The 20,391-nt window shown below is 50.7% G+C and overlaps 2 protein-coding genes across 2 annotated transcripts; both read left to right on the top strand.

Annotated features, from left to right (window-relative positions):
- Window positions 1-9,277: 9,277 nt before the first annotated feature.
- Window positions 9,278-12,073, top strand: CRYBA2 (crystallin beta A2; the record flags this gene model as incomplete). The annotated part of the gene is made up of 4 exons (XM_079131333.1): window positions 9,278-9,438; window positions 10,188-10,329; window positions 11,369-11,511; window positions 11,926-12,073. The coding sequence occupies 4 exons, from the start codon at window positions 9,278-9,280 to the stop codon at window positions 12,071-12,073; spliced, it is 594 nt and encodes a 197-aa protein (XP_078987459.1).
- Window positions 12,074-16,445: 4,372 nt separating this feature from the next.
- FEV (FEV transcription factor, ETS family member) lies at window positions 16,446-19,795 on the top strand (the record flags this gene model as incomplete). The annotated part of the gene is made up of 3 exons (XM_079130740.1): window positions 16,446-16,497; window positions 17,209-17,283; window positions 19,206-19,795. The coding sequence occupies 3 exons, from the start codon at window positions 16,446-16,448 to the stop codon at window positions 19,793-19,795; spliced, it is 717 nt and encodes a 238-aa protein (XP_078986866.1).
- Between the last annotated feature and the right edge of the window lie 596 nt (window positions 19,796-20,391).

Genomic DNA, 20,391 nt, shown 5'->3' with positions numbered 1-20,391 from the left:
GGCTCTGCCTCCATCTGATTGTGAAGCTGTGTGTTATGTGCCCCTCCCTGCAGCCCTGTGGCCTTGTGTCTGGGTGAACAGACAGTGGCTGCTTCCCCTCTCCTTGGATAGTGGCCAATTCTCCAACTCTATGAGGGGCAGGGAAGAGGGGCTCTGCTTCTGGTGGGATGGGACCATGGGTCTGGATGGGTGGGGCTCCCTCCAGAGCCTGCCTGATCTGGGCCGGTTTCTACACTGAGTTATTTCTGTCTCCCAGGAGACCAGCCGTGCACGGCCCCAGGGAAGGAGTTCATCTGCCTGTTTCAGACCTGGGCTGGGGCGGAGACTAGAGAAGCCAGAAAGGAAAGGAGGGGCTGGTGATGGACCAGGGTGGCAGCAGTCACCATTCACAGAATTTGCATCTTCAGTCTCCAAAGCCCTGGATGATTTCCCAGGGAAATGAGGGAAAGGGGTGGGAGCAGACCACCTTGAGGAGGAAGACATTGGCCACCAGCACCTCTAAACAGCCCAGCAGAACTGAGAAGTTGAGCTATTCATGGGAGGGGCTGTCTATTTGGGGGGGGGGGTTGTCACTTCTCTGGGGCTTCTTGAGCCCTTTTCCTGGGATGGAAACCTGAGTGGGAGCTCAGGGTTAAGTCTGAGGGTTTCTTTGTAGGATCTGCATATCCCTATGTGGGATGGGTGTCTGGTTGGAATCTGAGAGCCTTGCTGAGGGAGTTCAAGTTCCTGTCCGAGGATTTCTCTGTGGGGTCTTAATGATCAATGTGGGATGACTCTTTTGGTAGAATCATGGGTTGGGAGGTGGCATGACAGGACCCTTCGATTTCTCTGTGGTACCCAAAGGTTTCAATAGGAAAGAGATGAAGAGCTAGATGAGGCCAGAGTGGGGTTCTCCGAGGGTGATGAGAGCCCTATGTGATCCTGAGATCTCTTTGAAATATAAAAGGGAGGATGCCTGGGGGGAGGGGTTAGCTCCCAATCCATGCCCAAAGGCCAAGTCTGTGGAGGAGGTAGGAGTGATGGCGCTGAGCTAGCAAACAAAGCCACCTGGGCATCCATCCTTCAGGAAGCTCTGAGCACAGCTGATCTAGGAAAACAAACAGGAACAGCTGCTGGGGTTGGGAGGGGACCCAAGGGGGAGGCTGAGGGACGGGGCTGGACCAGCCTGGTGGGAAAGGAGGAGACGCGAGGGTTCCACAGCACAAGAAAGGATGAGCTCCCAGAGTCCCGTTCTGGCAGCCCAGGGTGGAGGCTACCTGAGAGCCCTTTTCTGGCCTCCTCCTCTTAGCGGCTTTCTTTCCTTTCTTGGTGACTGTGAGATCTAAAGCCAGGGAGGGGTCTAGGGATATGTGGGGCCCTGAAAGTTCTTCTGGACTAGTGGCTATAGGTGGTGTTGGGCATGAGGTGTGCACATTTTTTTTAAAAAGTTGGTTGCAGATAGAACTAAAAGCCACGGATCGGGTGGAAGGACCTACATATTTTCCGGAAAACTGAGATGCAGAGAGGGGAGAAGCTGGCTAATACCAAGATTAGAGCTTCAGATTGGAATGGGGTGGGGAGCTTCTCACACACGGGTCCCCACCCCAGATCCCAGATGGATGCCTAACTCTGACCCGGCTCGAAGCTGCAGGACCTGCCCCCCACCGCCCGCTCCCAGACCCATGGAACACACCCACGCACACACAAACCCTCCTGAGGAATACTGTCGTCTGACCAACACCTGGACTAGAAACTGTCCCCAACCCCAGGTGGAGCCGGTTCCTCAGATGCTGTAAGTCCAGACCCTGGCCGTACAGCAAACAGAGCCTCAGGGCAAACACACCGGTCCCGCTTCACCGACAGCGCAGACGCACAGCCTGACGCATTTGCCACCCGCGCCGCGGGCCCACTCCCAACCTCAGGACCCACCAACTCCCCCGCCCCATCGCCTGAGCCTGCTTTCGGACCAGAGTGGCCTGGCTGCGCCCTCTGGTGGCCGAATCCAGAATTGTCGAACGGAGATTGAAGGAGGGAAAGTAGAACTCTAATTGCTCACGCCTCATGCCAGCCTTAAACTAGGCTTGTGAAACTGAGGGCAGAGGCTGGGACATCAAAGGTCCATGACTGGCTATTGTCGCACTCTGTAGTTTGGATTCCACTTGTGGTTTGGGGAAAATTATATCCCATTTGTGTTTGTCTTACCCTCTCCAGGGAAAAGAGAGGACTGGGCGTGGTTATGGCTCCACTCCCAATCAGGCCTAGTGGTGATTGTCCCATCTCTGATCCCTATCATTCTGACTTGGGCTCCACCTCCATGCCCAGTTCTAGGGCACTCCTCTTCATGACCTTGAGCCCCAACAGCAGTTTTTCTTCTTTAATTTTTCCACATTTAAAAAAAATGGTTTATTATAGTCACACATCCAACAGCAATTTTTCACAAGTGAAAAGAGAGATCCAAGGGAAACTGCTGACTTCCAGTGCCCAGAACCTAGTTCTCAGCAGCCCAGGACTTCAGGAGTGGGGAGATTAGCAGGATGGGCAAACCATTCACACCCCACTCTTGCTGGAGAATTTCCTCTACCTCTTTTCCCCCATGACTTTTGGCCCATACCTGACCATCTTGCTATTTACTCAACAAGTTTCAGAGTATCTACTATGTACCCAGCATTGTGACGAGTTTGAGCATAACAACAAAGAACAAGACAGACACTGTCCCTACCCCTTTGAATAAAGCTTACACTCTAGTAAGAGAGACATTTGTACACCCATAAACACAAAATGAAAAATGTATGTTGGCAGAGTGATAGACACTAGGGAGAAAACATGGTGATGTAGTGGATGGTAAGAGCGTCAGGAACAGCTTCACCTGAAGGTGACAGAGGAGCTACCATGCCAAGATACTATAACTAAGACATTCCAGGGAACAGGAACAGCAAATGCAAAGGCTCTGAGGTGGGAATGGGCTTAGCCAGTTGGGGGAAAGGATAGAAAGTGGCATCATGGGTTTCCAGGAGCTGGGATAGTCACATCTCCCCTTTTTTTGAGTTCTTTTGGTCACAGGACTTGGGATGGATGGTGGCAGAGCCCTGGCTTTAGTTTTTTGTTTGTTTTTGGTTTGGGTTCTTACTCTCGAAACTGGTTACTTATGGGTTAGAGATACTGGGGTGCTGCATGAGGAAGTAGCTTGGCAAGGCAAACTTTACTTCTGCAGAAGGGCGTGCTACCAAACAAAGCCTAGCAAGCAAGCACACCTAGGAGGGCAGTCCACCTGTTTTTCTCCCTAATGCAGCACTGCCCCTTCCTCTGATAGGAGAAGCTTGGGTTTACAATCTAAAGATTGGGGACAATCTAAAGATTGTCTATGATTGGATCTTACATCCCAATTAAGGTTAATTACTATATTCTGAAAATGAATCATGGGACTTTCTATTTCTCACAAGTCCCCCTTTTTCTTTTTATACTTTTTGGTCTCATTTTCATTTTTATTATTGTACCCTTTGGTATTGCTCTTCATCCTAGATGTATTAGCTTTTTGAGGTAGAAATCAACATGCTAATGAGCTCTCCCCTTTTTAGCAGTTTGGATAGCCATGCCAGTGATCAGGAGCACTTGGTAAGGTCCTTTTCAGCTCAGGCAAAGTTTGTCTTCTTTCCAAGTCGTGATTAAAATCAAGTCACTAGACTGGAAGTGATGAATTGCAAACTCCAGAAGAGGAGTCTGAGCAGCAACTCATCATAATTGTACCGGAAGAGAAAAGAAACACAGGTCTCAAATTGACTCAGAACAAAGTTGTACTCTGACAGAACTTTCTGTGATATTTATCCTGTATAAACTGCCCCCCTCTTTTTTATATAATCTCCCAGCTTTACTTACTTTAGAGAGGGCTGACAGAAATATACATCTCAAGTAACAATAAAAGACTCATTATCTCTCATTATCTTTTAGATATTCATTGATGAATATGTTTTGGTTATACTCTTCTGCTGGGTGTTTAAGACCAAGTTGGTCAAAATTGGCCTTTTTCCTATCTATTGTTATAGTCAGCTGAGATTTGTCAGGGATCGTTCTTGGGAACTTGTGAGAAGCTCTTGGTGTCTTTAGCTTGTCCTCTACCAGTTGTAACATCTGCCAGGATGGGACAGGGTCTTACTGACCACATGTGGACTTCCCTTGGAAGCAACAGGAACATTCCCCTCTCCAATGACCCTCCTCTTTGCAGAATGTGCACTGGTTGGCTTCCTGTTCTCTAGGGCCCTCTCAATTCCCCTGACTGGAAGTTGGGTGACTCACAGGAGTTGCAGGGTCCCTAGAAGAGGTTCCATCATTTCCTGGATTCTGGCTGACTTTAGAGGGCAAGGGCCAAAATACTGGCAGCCTTTTCCATGATCCTTTTACTTCCTTAACTTTGGTCTGCAAGTTTTGGTTCTAAATACCCAGCATGTCAGTTTCACTGGTCTCGAAGTAGGAGAAGTAGGTTTTAACTCAATGTCTATAATTTTGTAGTTACCCCTTCCATTTAATTAGGGTGAGTATTAGTACTGGAAGTCAGCTTTATATCCGATCTGTCCAAAAAGTGATGGTTTATTGTCTCAAATTAACTGAGATTGTTCTATTAGAAGCAGTGTTTCTGTAAAACACTAACAGACAAGAGTTATAAAGTTTTACAAGGAAAATGCAAAATGAAATTAACAAGAGCAAAAACATGTTCAGTTTTTATAATAGTTATGAACCAGGAAATATAATTTTTATAATCCTAAATTTTAGTTATGTATTATATCCACTGTTTAGTTTGAGATCATGCAACACAACAAAAAAATCTATCTTTTGAATATAACTTTAAATGTGCTTTAATCTTACCTACTTTGGAGCCATCCTAACATGGAGTAGGGTAAGAGACAAAGGCTTATCTCAGGTAAGGTAGGACTCGTGACAGACCTTAGGTAAAATGCTTTATTTCTGAAGCTGATCTTTGCATCTTTCTTAACTATCATTTTACAAAGTTCTCAAGTATTATTACCTGAATCTATCTGAATATCAGTTAACATAATACAACATTACATCTGAAACATGAATCAGAAAGGCTAAGAGAACTCTTAAACAAATCAGACTCTTATTACTTTTCAAAAATACATTTAAATTCCCATTGCAGTGTAAAGAGTAACACAAAATTGTGTGTGTGTGTGCGTATACATATATATATATGTATACGCACACACAAATATATGTGTGTATATATATCTTATAACAGGTCATTTTTATCCAGTTATGAAAATTAAATGACATAAATACCAACCAAATTGGTTATTTCTATATAAATCTGAAAGAGACTATTGCCACAGACAATTTTAGTCAGGAAAACACCAACTTGGTTAGATGGCTTTTATACTTGTAAACAGATACAAACCCTAAACCCTTTAAGACTTACGTTTCCCTAAATAATGAAATCTAACATATACAAGAAATTCTTCTGACAGATAAGAGCAGATCAATGTTTTAAGGAGTCCTTGTTGTTTCTAAATAGAGAATTTGCATATTAAAGATTAATCTTAGGGAAAAAACTTTGAATAACTTTAACCGACTATGCTGATTATAGCCAATTTAATCACATACACAATTTTTTTTGAGATTTACCTTCCACAAACCTCTTGCAACTTACTTAGACATTCTGCAGCTTGTTTGCATCCTTAGTTTTGTCCTGTCTTTCATCTTGGACTTTAGCATAAGAATATTACTTTACCCTCCCTCTAACTTTCCGTACTAAAATATATTTCCATACCTCTAACTTTCTTCTATCTCTTTTCTGATTTCAGACCCTTTCTTAAGTTTACATTCTGAAACAATCCTTATGAAATTTCTGAATTTAGACAAAGTACTCCTTTTTTTAATGAGGTGAAAAACTGTTTCACAGTACTTAAAACACAGCTGAAACTTTTGTGTTCTCCACATATAGAATTATACCTGTTAGAATTTTAGCTCTTCATAACCTATCTTTCAGTGAAGACCCAGAACAGTCTTAAACTATTTTCCCATTTACCAACAACTTATAAAAACACATTTATGAAGATTAATCCCATTTATGTTAAAACTTATTTACACATTTTAAACTTAGGTAAACTTAGAAAACCAAGGTATCAGACACTTTAAGTCAGTTAATCCTGCCACAGAAAAATCCTTAAAAGCAACAGACATTGCACTTTAAATATTTTATAGAAATCAATGCTCTCTTGATTGGCTCACTACTTAGAAAACCTGTGGATTTGTAATCTTAAAGAAGGCTTTACTCATATCTACTTAACCCATTTAAGTCATGTGAATGGAAAGGTATTTGAACCCATTCCTTTTTTTAAGGAGCACTCATTTATCTATATGCTAATTTTGGTACCATATTACTGATAGAAAAACATAAGCACATGTAAACACAACATATAATACACACGTGTGCACATATATAAATAAAACACAGAGGAAACAAGGGTTTTGTAGCTATTTTTGTTTTGTAGATATGAATTCCCTACAGGTAGGAGACAGAAGAACTATCAGATTTAACCTTTTAGAAATTAAAATAGAGCCTGTCACAGATTTTTACAGTATGACTCAGACATGGGAAGGGCCTGTGCTTTCCATCTTCCCTCCCTGTCCCTAGGCCTAAAATTTTTCCTGGAGCTTTTTTGTGCACTCCAAACTCCCTGTGTGCTCAGTGAGCCCAAATGAAACAGTATTTTATCATCTTTGGTTTCTTTTTCCCTTCCTACTTAGGACTATCTTTACATTATTTTAACATAAGCCCTAGAGGGCTATCTGGGGGAATTCCAGTGTGGTCTCTTGCAGCATTCTTTTTCTTTAGAGTTTTTTTTTTTTTTTTAGAGGCTCAGCCTCCCCACTGAAGGTTTCTTGCACTACCTCTCCCATCCTTCTTTCCTTGGTGTGGTCCCTTGTTTCTGAACAGAGGCTCAACTCCCATCCATTTTGGAGGTTTCTTGCACTCATGTCTCAGTCACATTCACACAACCTCAGGGATGTGCTGACTACTAAGGAAGTACTTCTTTCTTGAGAATTGATTTTCCTACCTTGGTCCAGTACGGAGTTACCTGGTCACCAAGGTGCTTGCTTGCTTGGGTCCTTTCCCTGTGTTGCAGATCCACTTTTGATTCGGGGTCCGTTGTGGGCCTCAGGGATCACAGGTTCCCTCCCCCACTCCTAGGTACTGCAACAAGGCAGTAGGACTCCTCTCCTCTGAGGAGGGTGTCCCCACAACCCCCTAGGCAAGGTATGGAGCCCCACATTGGGTGCCAAAATTGTTAGAAATGTAGGGTGCTGCAAGGAATCACACACATGCTCAGCAAGGCAAGCTTTACTTCTGCAGAAGGGCAGAAGTGCCACCAAACAAGTCTAGCAAGCAAGCACACCTGGGAGGGCATTCCACCTGTTTTTATCCCTAATGCAGCACTGTCCCTTCCTCTGATAGGAGAAGCTTGGGTTTATAATCTACAAGATTGGCCAGTTTGAAATTGGGAGGATAAAGGGAAGGGCTATAGTTAAAATGGCTACAATTGGATCTTACATCCCAATTGAAACTAAATACTATATTCTGAAAATAGACCACCAGAATTTGTATTCCTCAGGTATGTGAATTTGGGCAAGGCCCTGTGCCTCCGTGAGCCTCAGTTTCCACATGCAAACTGACCTGGTTGAGTTGTTGCAGGTCTACAAAGGAAGCACTTGGCTCATAGGAGTAACAAAACTATTAGCTCCCTTCACATTCATCCTTCACTCTTCTGCCAGGATACCCACCTACCACCACCACCATTAAGAAACACTCACAGTTTTGCAAGAAACTATTGTGTCTTGCTGACAGTTACAGTGGTTAGGAAATTCTTCTATAGGTGATGAGGGAATTCTCCTGGAACTACCCTTTGGGGATCCAAGTCTTTTACCTGTCCTTGCCTCCTTTTTACCTTTTCCGCACCACACGTGGTACTAGGGTTGTGTGGGCAAGCATCTAGAACCTTCACTCTAATGGAAACCCAGGTCCACATCTCAGCTGAGCCACTTCTTAACTGTGACTCCTTGACCAAGTCCTGAACCTCTTCTGGGACTGTGCTTCTTCCTCTGGAAAATGCAGGACAGTAACAATATCCACCCATTATGGTCAGTGTTAGAATTTCGCTGAGACCACATAAGGGAAAGCCTGAGCAGAGCTCCTGGCCTGAATTGAGCGTTCAAACATATCTACTAGCTCTCAGGCCATCATTGGGACCTGAGCTCCACACCCTAGAGCTCTGTGCCCGCAGGGTCGCGGATCCGGGTGTGGCGGGGAGGTAAGGTTGAGGCGTTCTACCTACTTACCACATTTAGCCCCTCCCCGGGTTACTGTTATACCTAAACCCTTTGTAAACCCACGTCCTTCCTGGGAGGTTCTTGTTTCCCGAGTTAGTGCCGCCTTGTGGCGAGTCCTGGTCACCTCCTCCTGATTCCCGGATGGGAGAAAACTCCAAGCGCTCTTGGCTAGGGATCTGGAAAATGAGCCTGGGAGGAAAGGGACCTCGATGGACTGCTCCTCTTGGAGAAGGAAGACTGAGTGCGTGAAAAGAGTTATTTGAGGAGAGCCTTCTGTATCTCCGCTCTAGCGTGAATCAAAAGAGGCTTCGACCTAAGGCTGAAGAAGAGGTGGAGTTTAGACCTTGAGAAGAACTTCCGCGGTGTGTCAGCTCCAGAGCGGTCCAGTTGGAGGCCACAGGCAGGCCTGGTACCTTCATGCCCGAGGGTCTGAGCCAGGGATCGTGCGTTTCACCCCGAGGCTAAGTGCACTCTGCCTGGCCCAGGCCTGAAAGAAAGAAAGAGCAGAGTCAGCCTAGGCTTTGACAGGGGCGCGATGTGCACCTCAGCACTTTCTGTTGTAATCCCCTCGGGTTGGGGCCAGATTGGCGGCTTCGGGAAAGGCCTCGGCTCCCTAGGGAAAACCAGAGTGGACCACAGCCTTTCTGCTGACTCAGCGCCCCCCACCCCAGCGGGAGAGGGAGCCAGGCGGGGACCAGGCCTGGGTATAAAGGCCCGCACGCCAGGCACGCGCGCAGCCTCTCCATTTGCCTCGAGTACGGAGCTCACCCACCCGGTGAATACCCGATGCTGGGGTGGGGGAGGGCGAGAAGAGGGAGAGCCCCTGGCAGCCCGGGTCCAGAGCCAGGCCTGGCCCAGCCCCGGGGTCCTTCACACGCTACCGGGGTTGGGCATGCTCTGGTTAGACAGAGGGACTCTCAAGAGCTGAGTGCGTGGTCCCACCCTTCCTGTCCGCAGCAGCATGAGCAGCGCCCCCGCGCCAGGCCCGGCGCCCGCCTGCCTCACGCTCTGGGATGAGGAAGACTTCCAAGGCCGTCGCTGTCAGCTGCTGAGCGACTGCGCAAACATCAGTGAGCGCGGAGGCCTACGCAGGGTGCGCTCGGTCAAGGTGGAGAACGGCGCGTGAGTGATCTCCCAGTGGCGTCTGGGCTGGGTTGAGGGGATACCAGGTTCCCCCTTCCCAAGCTCGGATCCGGGGACCTCAGCCTCCAACCCTGTAAACCCTGGGGGAGACTCACCAACATGGGAAACCCCTTGGCCTCTCCAAAACTCCGGACCTGTCACAAGACAAATCGCGGGAGAGTTGTGTCCTCATGCCCTAAAGAGAAAAAGGCAAGAAGCAACCCAGGGGGGCCAGCGTGACCACCAAAGGAATTTCCTGTGTAGTTATATCTTCCGACCGCTTTTCTCTGAACAAAATTAGATAACTCTGCACTTCGTTTAACAAAAGAAGCCAAAATCCCTCAGCTGACCCCACCCTGGTCTCCTAGAGACCCCAGCCTGGGACTTTTGGGCAAGCCAGACGGGGTTTCTGCTTCAGCAGGCGGGGGTTCCAGTGCTCTCCTATGTAGGTGCCTAAATCCTTGAGGTAGGAGTCTTGGTCAGATGATCTTTGTATCCTAAAAAATTCCTTTCAACCTGTGGTGCCCTGAGTGGGAAGCCTGGGCCACACAAACCCCAGATAGCTGCCAGTTTGGGGGTCTTAAACTTCAAGAGGGATTGAATTGCCATGCAACGCGTATGTCAAGGGAAGAGCCTGGGGTTGGAGAAAGAAATTGCGTTTCTTCTTTTCATCCACGGCAAACAAGAGGGAAGGGAAGGAAGGAGTGAATCTGGGCAGATGCTTCCTAGTTCCCCCTCTCCTTTACCAGATGGGTGGGCTTCGAGTACCCCGACTTCCAGGGACAGCAATTCATTCTGGAGAAGGGAGACTATCCTCGCTGGAGCGCCTGGAGTGGCAGCAGCGGCCACCACAGCAACCAGCTGCTGTCCTTCCGGCCAGTGCTCTGCGCGGTGAGCACAGCCTACTTCCCCTCATCTCCTGCTTCCTGGCTCCAGGCCCTGACCCCACCACGGTGCCCTGGAAGGGCCATTCGCCCCTTACAAGAGGTGTGGAAACACACCCCTAGATAGGTGGTAACGGAACCAGAGGGAACAAGAACCAGAGGGGTCTCCGAACACAGGGATTGGTGCGCCAGATGCCTGGAAATCAGCACCACGGACAGCGTCGAGGCCTGTCAGTCCTGTACCTCCAGGGTTCTTCATATTCAGTTCATTACTAGTGTGAGCGAGAACCTCTGTCATCACATAGCCCTGTGTGGTTGGGGCAGCTGCTCTTAGCTCCATCTACAGTTGTGGAAATGAGGTTCAGAAGGCAATGTGACTTCCCAAGGTTACAAAGAGTTAACATGGAAATGAAACCTCTCTTTCCATCCATGCTGACTTAGGTACTGGTGCAGACTGGAGCTGGGAGTGGAGGGCACAGGACATAGACCAGCCCAGTTCTCTGTTCCAAGAGGCTGAAGAGCCCTGTAGGGGGAAGACCCTAGCATTAGGAAAGCCAAGAGGCAACAAACACTGAGACCTTGGCCTGTCTGTTCTGCCTCTGCCATCCAGTATCCCTTAGCTGGGCCCTACCCTATGAGAGGCTGTGTCCAGGATGTTGGGCAGAGAGTTGGGTAGTCAATGAGACCCCTAGGGAACTACGTTGGTTAGTGGGTCAGACTTCCCATAGGACCTCTGATTTTCCTCCAGAAAAACAGGCCCATGTCACAAGATGCCCTCTACCCCTGATCTGAAAGCGTCCCTGAGGACCTCCCCCCATATCCACCAGTTTTATCATATCAGCCCAAAACCAAAAGAGGGGCCAGGTGGGGCCTCTGCATATCCCAGCTTGTCAGTCTGCCAGAGAATGAACTCTGGGAATTCTTGTAGGGCATAAGAGTCTATATAGCTTGTGTTGGGCAGGGGATGGGGGAAATGGAGCTGAGGATGTATTCATTAACACTCTTTTTGGGGATCTGATCTCTCTGTCCCCCTTCTTGTGCTTCAGAACCACAGTGACAGCCGTGTGACACTGTTTGAGGGGGACAACTTCCAGGGCTGCAAATTTGAACTGAGTGATGACTATCCATCCCTGCCTTCGATGGGTTGGGCCAGCAAGGATGTGGGTTCCCTCAAAGTCAGCTCTGGAGCGTGAGTCCTGGAACAAAACAAGGAAAGTGGGAAGAACAGGGAGGAATGAGATAGAAGGAGGAGATGGGGAAAAGTGAAGGGGGCTCTAAGAGACACGGGAACTTGGAGGAAAGGGGAAGGGAGGGGATAGAGAGGAAGGAGGTAGTGAAGAATGGGAGCCAGGAGAACAATGAGGGAGAGGGAGGGTGAGGAGGCAATGGAGGTTGGGATTAGGAGGCTGGATGAGACAAGTGATGGGGAGACCCAGAGGAGTCTGCAGGGCAGGAAAGAGATCCAGGGAGGGAGATTTACATCACTGGCGTTGGTGCTTTAACCAGCTGGGAGGGCTGGGACCTGGGAAGGGGAACTACTAATGGAGGGCATGGGTAGGGGCAGGAGCAGAGCCTACTCACCACCGTTTCCTCACTGACCTAGGTGGGTAGCCTACCAGTACCCAGGCTACCGAGGCTACCAGTACGTACTAGAGCGGGACCGACATAGTGGGGAATTCCGTACCTACAGCGAATTCGGCACACAGGCCCACACCGGGCAGCTGCAGTCCATTCGGAGAGTCCAGCACTAGGTTCCATGGCCCCAGTCACCTCCTCGGAGGGCCCTCAAATAAAGGATCCTGAACCTGCCTGCCCCTCTTGCCTCCTTCTTGGTGTCTCGCTTTGTGATCTCCATTATCATCACTCTGAGGATCACAACTTAACCCTCCCCTCAGGCCCAGGATCCTTGACCATCAAGCATAAACTGGCTTCAGTGGATGTGGGTAGGCACTGAGAGGGCTGAGGAGAAACTGCTGGTAAGAGTTGTGGGGATTCTGTTAAATACATTCACACCTCCTATTGATAAAGGCCTACCAATACAGGGTCAGGGGTATTGCAAACCCAGGGCACCTTTGTCATCCTTTGGATGGATAAACCCCCACAGCAGGGCTCTTAGCTGGATTTCAACCTCTACACACCCTGGACCAGGTGCCACCACCACACAGGACATAACTTCCTTAACTCTATGCCAAAGTTCTGTTGGTTTCTCTTTAGCACCCAGCCTTTATCACTTCAGTCTATCTTCATCCTGGTTTCCCACTACCAGCCTCCTTCAGTAGTCTCCTTTTCCCCATTCCCAGGCCCTTTGTCTATATAATAACAGAGGACAGGTGAGCTGGAGTGTCCCTCAGTCACTTACACGATGAATCTGAGTTCTGGGACAAACTGGGCATGGTGGTGTATTCCTGTAATCCCCTTGACTCTGGAGGCTAAGACAGGAGGATCACAAGTTCAAAGCCAGTCTTAGCAACTGAGTTTTAGGACAAGTGGCAGAAACTCACAGTCATAGCAGGGTTGAGTATAGCAGCACTGGCACCAGTGGGTTTTCCTCTGGGAACTCCTTTGGAACAGTTAGTGGTACCCCTTCCTCCATGTAGGCAGAACTTCCTGGGGCCCTTTAAACTCCCCCCATCCCCTCCTGCAGGGATTCTTGTGTTGTCCAGCCCCCAGTGGGGAGGGGCACACCAGATCATTTTCTTAGCCCAGACAAGGTAGGGCGATATTGGAGAGCAGTCTGACTTGGACCTGGGCTATGCAAAGTAAGGAGGTTGCTCCTTTGAGAAAAACCCTGGGCCAAAAGTCAAAATATCTGGAAACCAATCATACAGCATCCATGAGCTTTGATTCCCTTCCCATAAACTGGAACTATTGGTTCCTGTCTCAAGGGATTGTTGTATGAATGTAATGGGAAACTCCTGAAAAGGTTTGTGTTGTTATGAGAGAGCATTGGGGCAGTCCATGCAGGGGCCTCCTACCCTTGCCCCTCATGAGTTTTTGGTTGGATCAGGGCCTAAGGGACAAATCTATAGGTGGGGTATGTATTCTACTTTACACTTGAATGGCCTCTAGAGTCCATGGCCCTTGTTACATTTGATCCTCTTAATATTTTCTATTCTTCATCTTTCTCACTAATTAAGAAACTAGGACTTGATGAAATCACCCACTTACTTGATGACAAAGACATGCTTTGAACACAAGGCTTATGATGCCAAATCCAGGCCAGGTTGATCTGAACTATGACTAACACCTCAGGCTTCGGCAGAGTCCCAGACTTCCATGGGCCTCTGAGAAGTGTGAGTTCCTTGGTCAAGACTCCTCCCCTCCCTTTGAGGAGTGATATTAGTAACAATGGGTAGATGTATAGAACTCATCTAAGCACTTTACAGAAATCATCTTATATAAAACACTTAATTCTATATATGGATATTATAATTCCCATTTTACTAAGAAGGAGACTTCCTTCAAAGTCACACAACTAGGTTGGGAGGAGCTAGGAGTTGAACCCAGAACCCATACAAACTGGCTTCAGAATCCAGCAGCCTTCTTTCCAGAGTGAGCCATGAAAAAAAAAAAAAAAAAAGGGGAGGGGGAGATCTGGTGCCTGCACTTGACTGAATGCCCTCCCTCCAGGAGGTTCTGTGGTCACTGAGAACTATCAACAACATGGCTTCAGGAACCATCAGCAGGACCCTGAACAGGGCATTGGTTTCTGGGTCTCAGTTTCTTCTTCTGTATATTGAAGAAGTTGGGAAGGTAATATATATTTGCTGCAGCCTTCACCGGCATGGATCTTTTAGCTTTTCCTAGACTGGGGGTTCAGGCTTTGTTCCCCACATCTATTGGCAGTTAGGGAATGGGGGTTGAAGAAGACTCACCAACACCCAGCCAAGTAGGAGCAGGATAGAAGAGAAATCACCACGGACTCTCCACTGGCTTCTACCCTGATTGTACTTGTATCAGGACAGAATAAAGGAGGTCAAAACCCATGTGAAGGGGTGAAACTAACCCCCTACACACAAACTTTTGCTCGTTTTCAACCGTTTAGCACCAAGTCCTTGGTCAGGCGGGAACAAAGCCTGCACTGTTAATTTTTGCCTAGCTCAGAGCTGGGTTGTCTGGGCAGATCCCCTGAGTGCCTCTTCCTTCTGCCTCTGCCTCCTGCCCTGCTAAGAAGATTAAGTGGATGAACCTTGATGCCTTCAAGCTCGCTCAGCTCTTTCCTCCTGCTCCTTGTTGTCTGTTGTCAATAGTGATTGGGGAAAGCAGTAATAGGTCATGAGATCTTGGCCCCACCTTCAAGGTCCTCTCCTCCTATGGAGTTGTGAGTTTGGTCCCCAGGAGACATCCCAATCCCTCTCTTTGCTCCACCAGGTTCACCAGGTTCCATGTACACATCCTGAAGCCCCTATCCCCATCTTTCTAGGATTCTCTGAGGTCTGGGATCCTCCATATTCCCCCTAAGACTCTGCCCTCCCACAGTCCTCTCTAGCTCCTTTGCACTAGCAAAAGCGAACATCCAGCAGTCATAGCAAACAATCACAGACAAGGGCACTGCAAAAACCCAGAAGCCCAGTCATCCTCAAACAGGCAGCCCAGGACCAGGGACTATGAGGGGGATCTGCCCTCTGCCAGGCCTCCTGAGAGAAGGATCTTGGGAATACTAATTCTGACGGTAGTCGCAGGGTACTACTGCATGGCCACAGAGGTGAGCTTCTGACCCAGGGCCCCATCTTCAGCTAGAATCCCTTCTTAGAAGGCCTCTCCAGAGCCAGGAAGTCCCGGAGGTACCCAGAAACCCTAGTCCAACAGAGAACCACATCAGTTTCTTTGCTCAAACTAGGAGATGCCATGTACAGTACACAGTCCTTGACTCTTGTAGGGCTATAGCCTGGTTCAGGGTTAATCAGCAAGGGAGTGGTTGTGACAGTGGGTTTGGGGGACAATCTGGGACTACAGGGAATGGATAAGGATAGGAGAGAAGTAGTTGTAGGGGTAGGTGGAAGGGGCAATCAGGAGCCTACCAAGAAAAGCCAGTACAGGCCTTCGATGTCTCTGGAGTAGACCCATACACAACCAGTTTGCAGAAAGTGAATGAACAAGAAAAGAAGAGGCGAGAAAAAGGAAATGGAAGGGAGGATGGGAGCAGGACTGAATCCAGGTAGAGAGACTAGATGGCAAGGAGAGACCTAGAAAGAGGTTGGGGAAGGGAAGGGAGCCGGTAATCCAGGAGAAGTTGCCAAGGGAGATGCCCCAGCGACCTGCCTGAAGCTTGGGACCATAGAAAGGCAGGAAACCAGTGAAATCAAGGGGGAGACATAGAAGGGGATCGGGTCTCTAGGGAAGAGCAGAGAGTGGGAGAAGAGGAGGAGGGAGAGGACCGCGGGGGTGGGCAGAGATAAAGGGAGCAACGGCTGCAAGGCCGGGAGCGCAGCGACAGGCGAGAGGGAGGGAAGCGGAAATTTAAAAGTGAAGATGCAGATAACGCAGCCTGGAGACGGGAACCCGGGTGGGGATAGGGGGAGGAGAGGGGAGGAGAGTGAGCAGTAAGAGGGGCGGGAGCGGACTGAAGAAAGACTCTGGGGAGGGGAACTGTGGCCTCGGGGGTCCAAAGAGAGGCAGGTACCCTGTCCCTTCACTGTTTGTAGAGTCAGGTGGCAGAAAAGAAATGCGCTGGCCGCCCCCCATCACAGCGTGCGTCCAGGGCCCATCCCCCGCGCGTCTCCCTGGCTGCGGGACGCGGGGGGCTGCCGGGTGCGCTTGGCTGTGGCAGGGCGCGTTGGAGACTTTATTGCGATGCGAAGATAAGAGGGGCGGGGGCGGGGTCCGGGGGGCCCAGGCGGCCGCACTTTAATTAAAACGGAAATTGCGGCCCCTGCCCGCGCAGGGACCGGAGGGTTCCAAGCAGCACCATAGATCGTCGCTCCAGGACCCCCACCCCCACCTCTACCCTCGCCACACCCCGGCTGCCCCCTCCCGCCAGGCCCTGCCGGACCCGGCGCAGTCTTCTCCACCCTGTCACCCACGGTCGCCTCGGGCGGGGATCGGTGTCCCCGAAGCGCAAAGCCTGACGCGCCCCCCTTCCCCGCCCCCCCCCCATCTCCCACCGCCCAGTCCCCGGCAGCGATGAGACAGAGCGGCGCCTCCCAGCCCCTGCTGATCAACATGTACCTGCCAGGTACCAGGGACCAGCCGGGGGCTGGAGGCACCAGGACCCTGGGCGGGAAGTCTAGACTAAGGGTTTGGGGATAGGGGATTGTGGGGTCCAAAGGAAGAGGATGCGATCCGGATTGCGGGGTGGGGGACTGATTGCAATTTAGGACATGCAGGGAACCTTAAAGGTAGATAGAGAGCTCTGGGGTTTCAATGTGGGTCTAGAGGATTCGAAGTGAGCAGATTGAGAGCCTAGGAAGATGAGACCGGGACTCAGGGGCCCAGAAAAGCCTGACAGGGTAGCAGAGGTCTTCCAAGAGGTGGAGGAGTCTGTGCTCGAGCCATGGGAGAACGCCGGGCGTCGCCCCTGTGCCCTCATGGCTCCTCACCTTGGCGCGCCGAGCTTTCGCACCCGCGAGTCCCTGCAAGCGCCCTCCTCTTCTCTTCGAGGGGCTCCGCTCGCCCAAGCTCGGCTGGTGCAATCCCCGCTCGGCTTTATAAGGCTCCAGCCGGCCCCTTCGGAAAGCGGATTTCCTTTTTCCTGGACGCGTTTCCTGACTTGGGCGCTACGGAGGGGCTCTGCGCGGCACGCGCCAGGGCCGGACTCCCAGAGGAGGAGCTGGGTGGCCCAGGCCCCCAGAACACTGCAGACCCTGGCGACCTGGTCCCGGGTCCTTTCGGTCAAGTCCACAACTTCAGCTCGGGTCCGCCTGACTGTTTTCTTCTGATGTCGCAGATCCCGTCGGAGATGGTCTCTTCAAGGAAGGGAAGAGCCCGAGCTGGGGGCCTCTGAGCCCCGCAGTGCAAAAAGGTGAGCTGGCCAGTGCACTGGGCAGTTGGAGTGAATACTGGGCAATGAATGGGGGACCCAGTACGGATCCCAATAGAACGGCTGCTACTGCCACCAGACAGGGTGGGAGCGATATGGATTCTGGGTTCTGTAAAGCATGGGGTCCTGGACTGACTGTGGGGAAGTCTTTGGGGAGACATTCCTTTGACCTTTGGCTTTTGCATTTTCTGAATCCTAGTACTGAGTGTGTAAGCCAGGGCAGACGGCAAGTTTGCCGGCCCCCAGATCTTTTTCTGCTGCATATGGTTTTCCAGATTTGGGAGCCTGGCATCTTTAGTCTACCAGCTGCAGGAGCGCAAGGCTGCAGAGGTGACCCAGAGAATTACGTCCCTGCCACGCTGGGCTGCCCAGTAGCCAAACCCCTGCCGGTGTTTCCTGCTTTACCGGCCTGAGCCAGATGATGTCGGGGCAAGTCCATGCACCAAGTGTGAGGGGACAATTGTGGTCAATTTCCCTTTTAGCCCGTTGGTGCTGCCTCAGCACTAAAATACCAAATTGGAGGCTGACCCTCCAAACAACTTCTCCCCACAGCCTGCATTCTAGATCTCACCAAGTTACAGAACCTACAAAACAGAGGTTGGCAGCCTCTTTTCCCCCAAGGAAGGGAGCATTACCACCCAACAGGGCTGGGTTTCCATGTCTCTGATGTCCCTCAGCAAATGGTGGCAGGTGCCCATTTTAACCCAAACCCTCCATTGCTTCTGACTCTAAAACTCAATGTCAGACCCAGAGCCAGGCACCTCCTTGCTGGGTTGGCTTGGAGGGATTGGGGTTGAAGTTGCAGGAGAAGGAAGCTCCTGGGATCAGAGCAAGTGGTTGAAAAAGGAGAAGGGGTTCACCCGGCTGGATTTGAGGCAATAATCACACAAATTTGAGGAAAATCCGTTTTATTCTAAAAGGGAGCAGGATTTGTATCAAGATTTTTCAAGCTTGAGGCCCCAAGACAGCAAAACGAAATTCTAGAGCCCCCACACCCTCACCCCTTGCATACCCAGGGAAAACCTTCTGGCCACTTCCCACCACCCAGAAATCTGGAGAGAAATTGACCAAGAACCGGAGGACTCCGGGCTAGTACAACAGCTTCTCGGTCCTATCTCCCCTCTCCAGAGCTATCCATTAGGCCCTAGGGAATTATGGCACCTTCCCACACAGGAAATCCCGCCTGATCTGAAAAAGGAGGCCAAATGGTGAGTACTGCCAGTACAGAGCTTTGCCCACCTAAAGGGAGCTAGGATGGGGAGCCTTAGAGTCTGCCCCTCCAATCAAGTATACAGGACTTAGGTCCTTAGGTACTGCCTGACACGGTGTCTCAAGGAAGTCTACCACCACAGGTCAGGCCAGATCTAACTGTATGCCTTTGGGTGACAGGCACTGGTTGGACCTTGTACAGTGGTGGCTGGGGTCATCCTGTTGCCCCTTCCCTCTGAATCTCTGGATGTAGTCCAGCTGGGACGCGGCAGTTCAACCCCGCAGGGCTGCCCGATGTGGTTGTGCAGGCTCGGCCCTGACCAGCCAAAGAGGAAATGATATCTGGCCCTTGCTCACCTTGTAAAGCCTTATAAGGGCCTTGGTTCGCCCTTGCCTCCCCAAGGAGGAGAAGATTCTTCTCCCTCCTTCCCCCTCCAAAACCATCCGCCCAAGGGCTACACCTCCTAAGTAAACGCTGTTTCCATTGTTGCAAAAGCGCTGCAACAGCCAGAGACCACTCGGCCCATCAGCCCTTCCCTGACCAGCTGCTCTGGCTGCACGCAGCTGCACGGCTGGATGTGACCTTTTCCTCGCGACTCTGGTTTCCACCGAGTTGTGTTGGTTTCCCGCCTCACCTTTTTCCTAATTCCAGCCTTCCCCATCTAGCCTGTGGCTGACCGTCCCCTTCTCCACAGGTAGCGGGCAGATTCAGCTGTGGCAGTTTTTGCTGGAGCTGCTGGCAGACCGCGCGAATGCCGGCTGCATCGCGTGGGAGGGCGGCCACGGCGAGTTCAAGCTCACAGACCCCGACGAGGTGGCGCGGCGCTGGGGCGAGAGGAAGAGCAAGCCTAATATGAACTACGACAAGCTGAGCCGTGCACTGCGATACTACTACGACAAAAACATCATGAGCAAGGTGCACGGCAAGCGCTACGCTTACCGCTTCGACTTCCAGGGCCTGGCGCAGGCCTGCCAGCCGCCACCCGCACACGCCCACGCCGCCGCCGCCGCCGCCGCCGCCGCCGCCGCCGCCCAGGACGGCGCGCTCTACAAGCTGCCAGCCGGCCTGGCCCCGCTGCCCTTCCCCGGCCTCTCCAAACTCAACCTCATGGCCGCCTCGGCCAGCGTCGCGCCCGCCGGATTCTCCTACTGGCCCGGCCCGAACCCGGCTGCCACCGCTGCCGCCGCCACCGCCGCGCTTTACCCAAGTCCCGGCTTACAGCCTCCACCAGGGCCCTTCGGCGCGGTGGCCGCAGCCTCGCATTTGGGAGGTCACTACCACTAGACGGGGCGGCGGTGCTGCGCAGCTCTCCCACACGTCCAGAGCCTTGCCCAGTCCTATCCACATCCCGGAGAGGGAGCCCGGAGCTTCCCCCGACGTTCCTTTAACCCAGATTTTACTCCACCTGCAGCACCAGCTCGGGGGAGAGGGAAGGGATCAGAAGCCCCCTCATCTTCCTTAAACACTAGATTTGCCCCGCCTCATCCCTTGTCCCTGACTGTGCCCCTCCCTTTAATTTTTCTCTTCTAGGTCTCTAGATCCTAAAGAGCCTTAGCCGCCTGTCTTTTTCTCTCCTCCACCTGCACCTATGGTTCCTAGAAGCTGCCTTCATTATCACCCCCTCTTTTCAGTTCCAAATCTTCTTTTTCTCTTCCCCACGGAGCTGCCTGATCCCAGTACCTGGAGATCTTTCACATTCCTTCGTCCCGGCCCTGGCAAAAGGTTGGTAAAGTCCACTATCCCCAAGACTTATGGTTCCCATTCTTCCTGAGCCCACATCTGGCTGAAGGGGGTCCAGTGTGTTTCTATTCCCTTCCAGTCCCATTAAAGCTCCCAAGCTCCCCGCTGCCTCCTTTCTCTGTTCTTTGCTGCACCAGGAT

Source organism: Sciurus vulgaris, assembly GCF_902686455.1.
Source record: "Sciurus vulgaris genome assembly, chromosome: 3".
NCBI lineage: Eukaryota > Metazoa > Chordata > Mammalia > Rodentia > Sciuridae > Sciurus > Sciurus vulgaris.
This window is presented reverse-complemented; position numbering and strand designations above follow the sequence as displayed.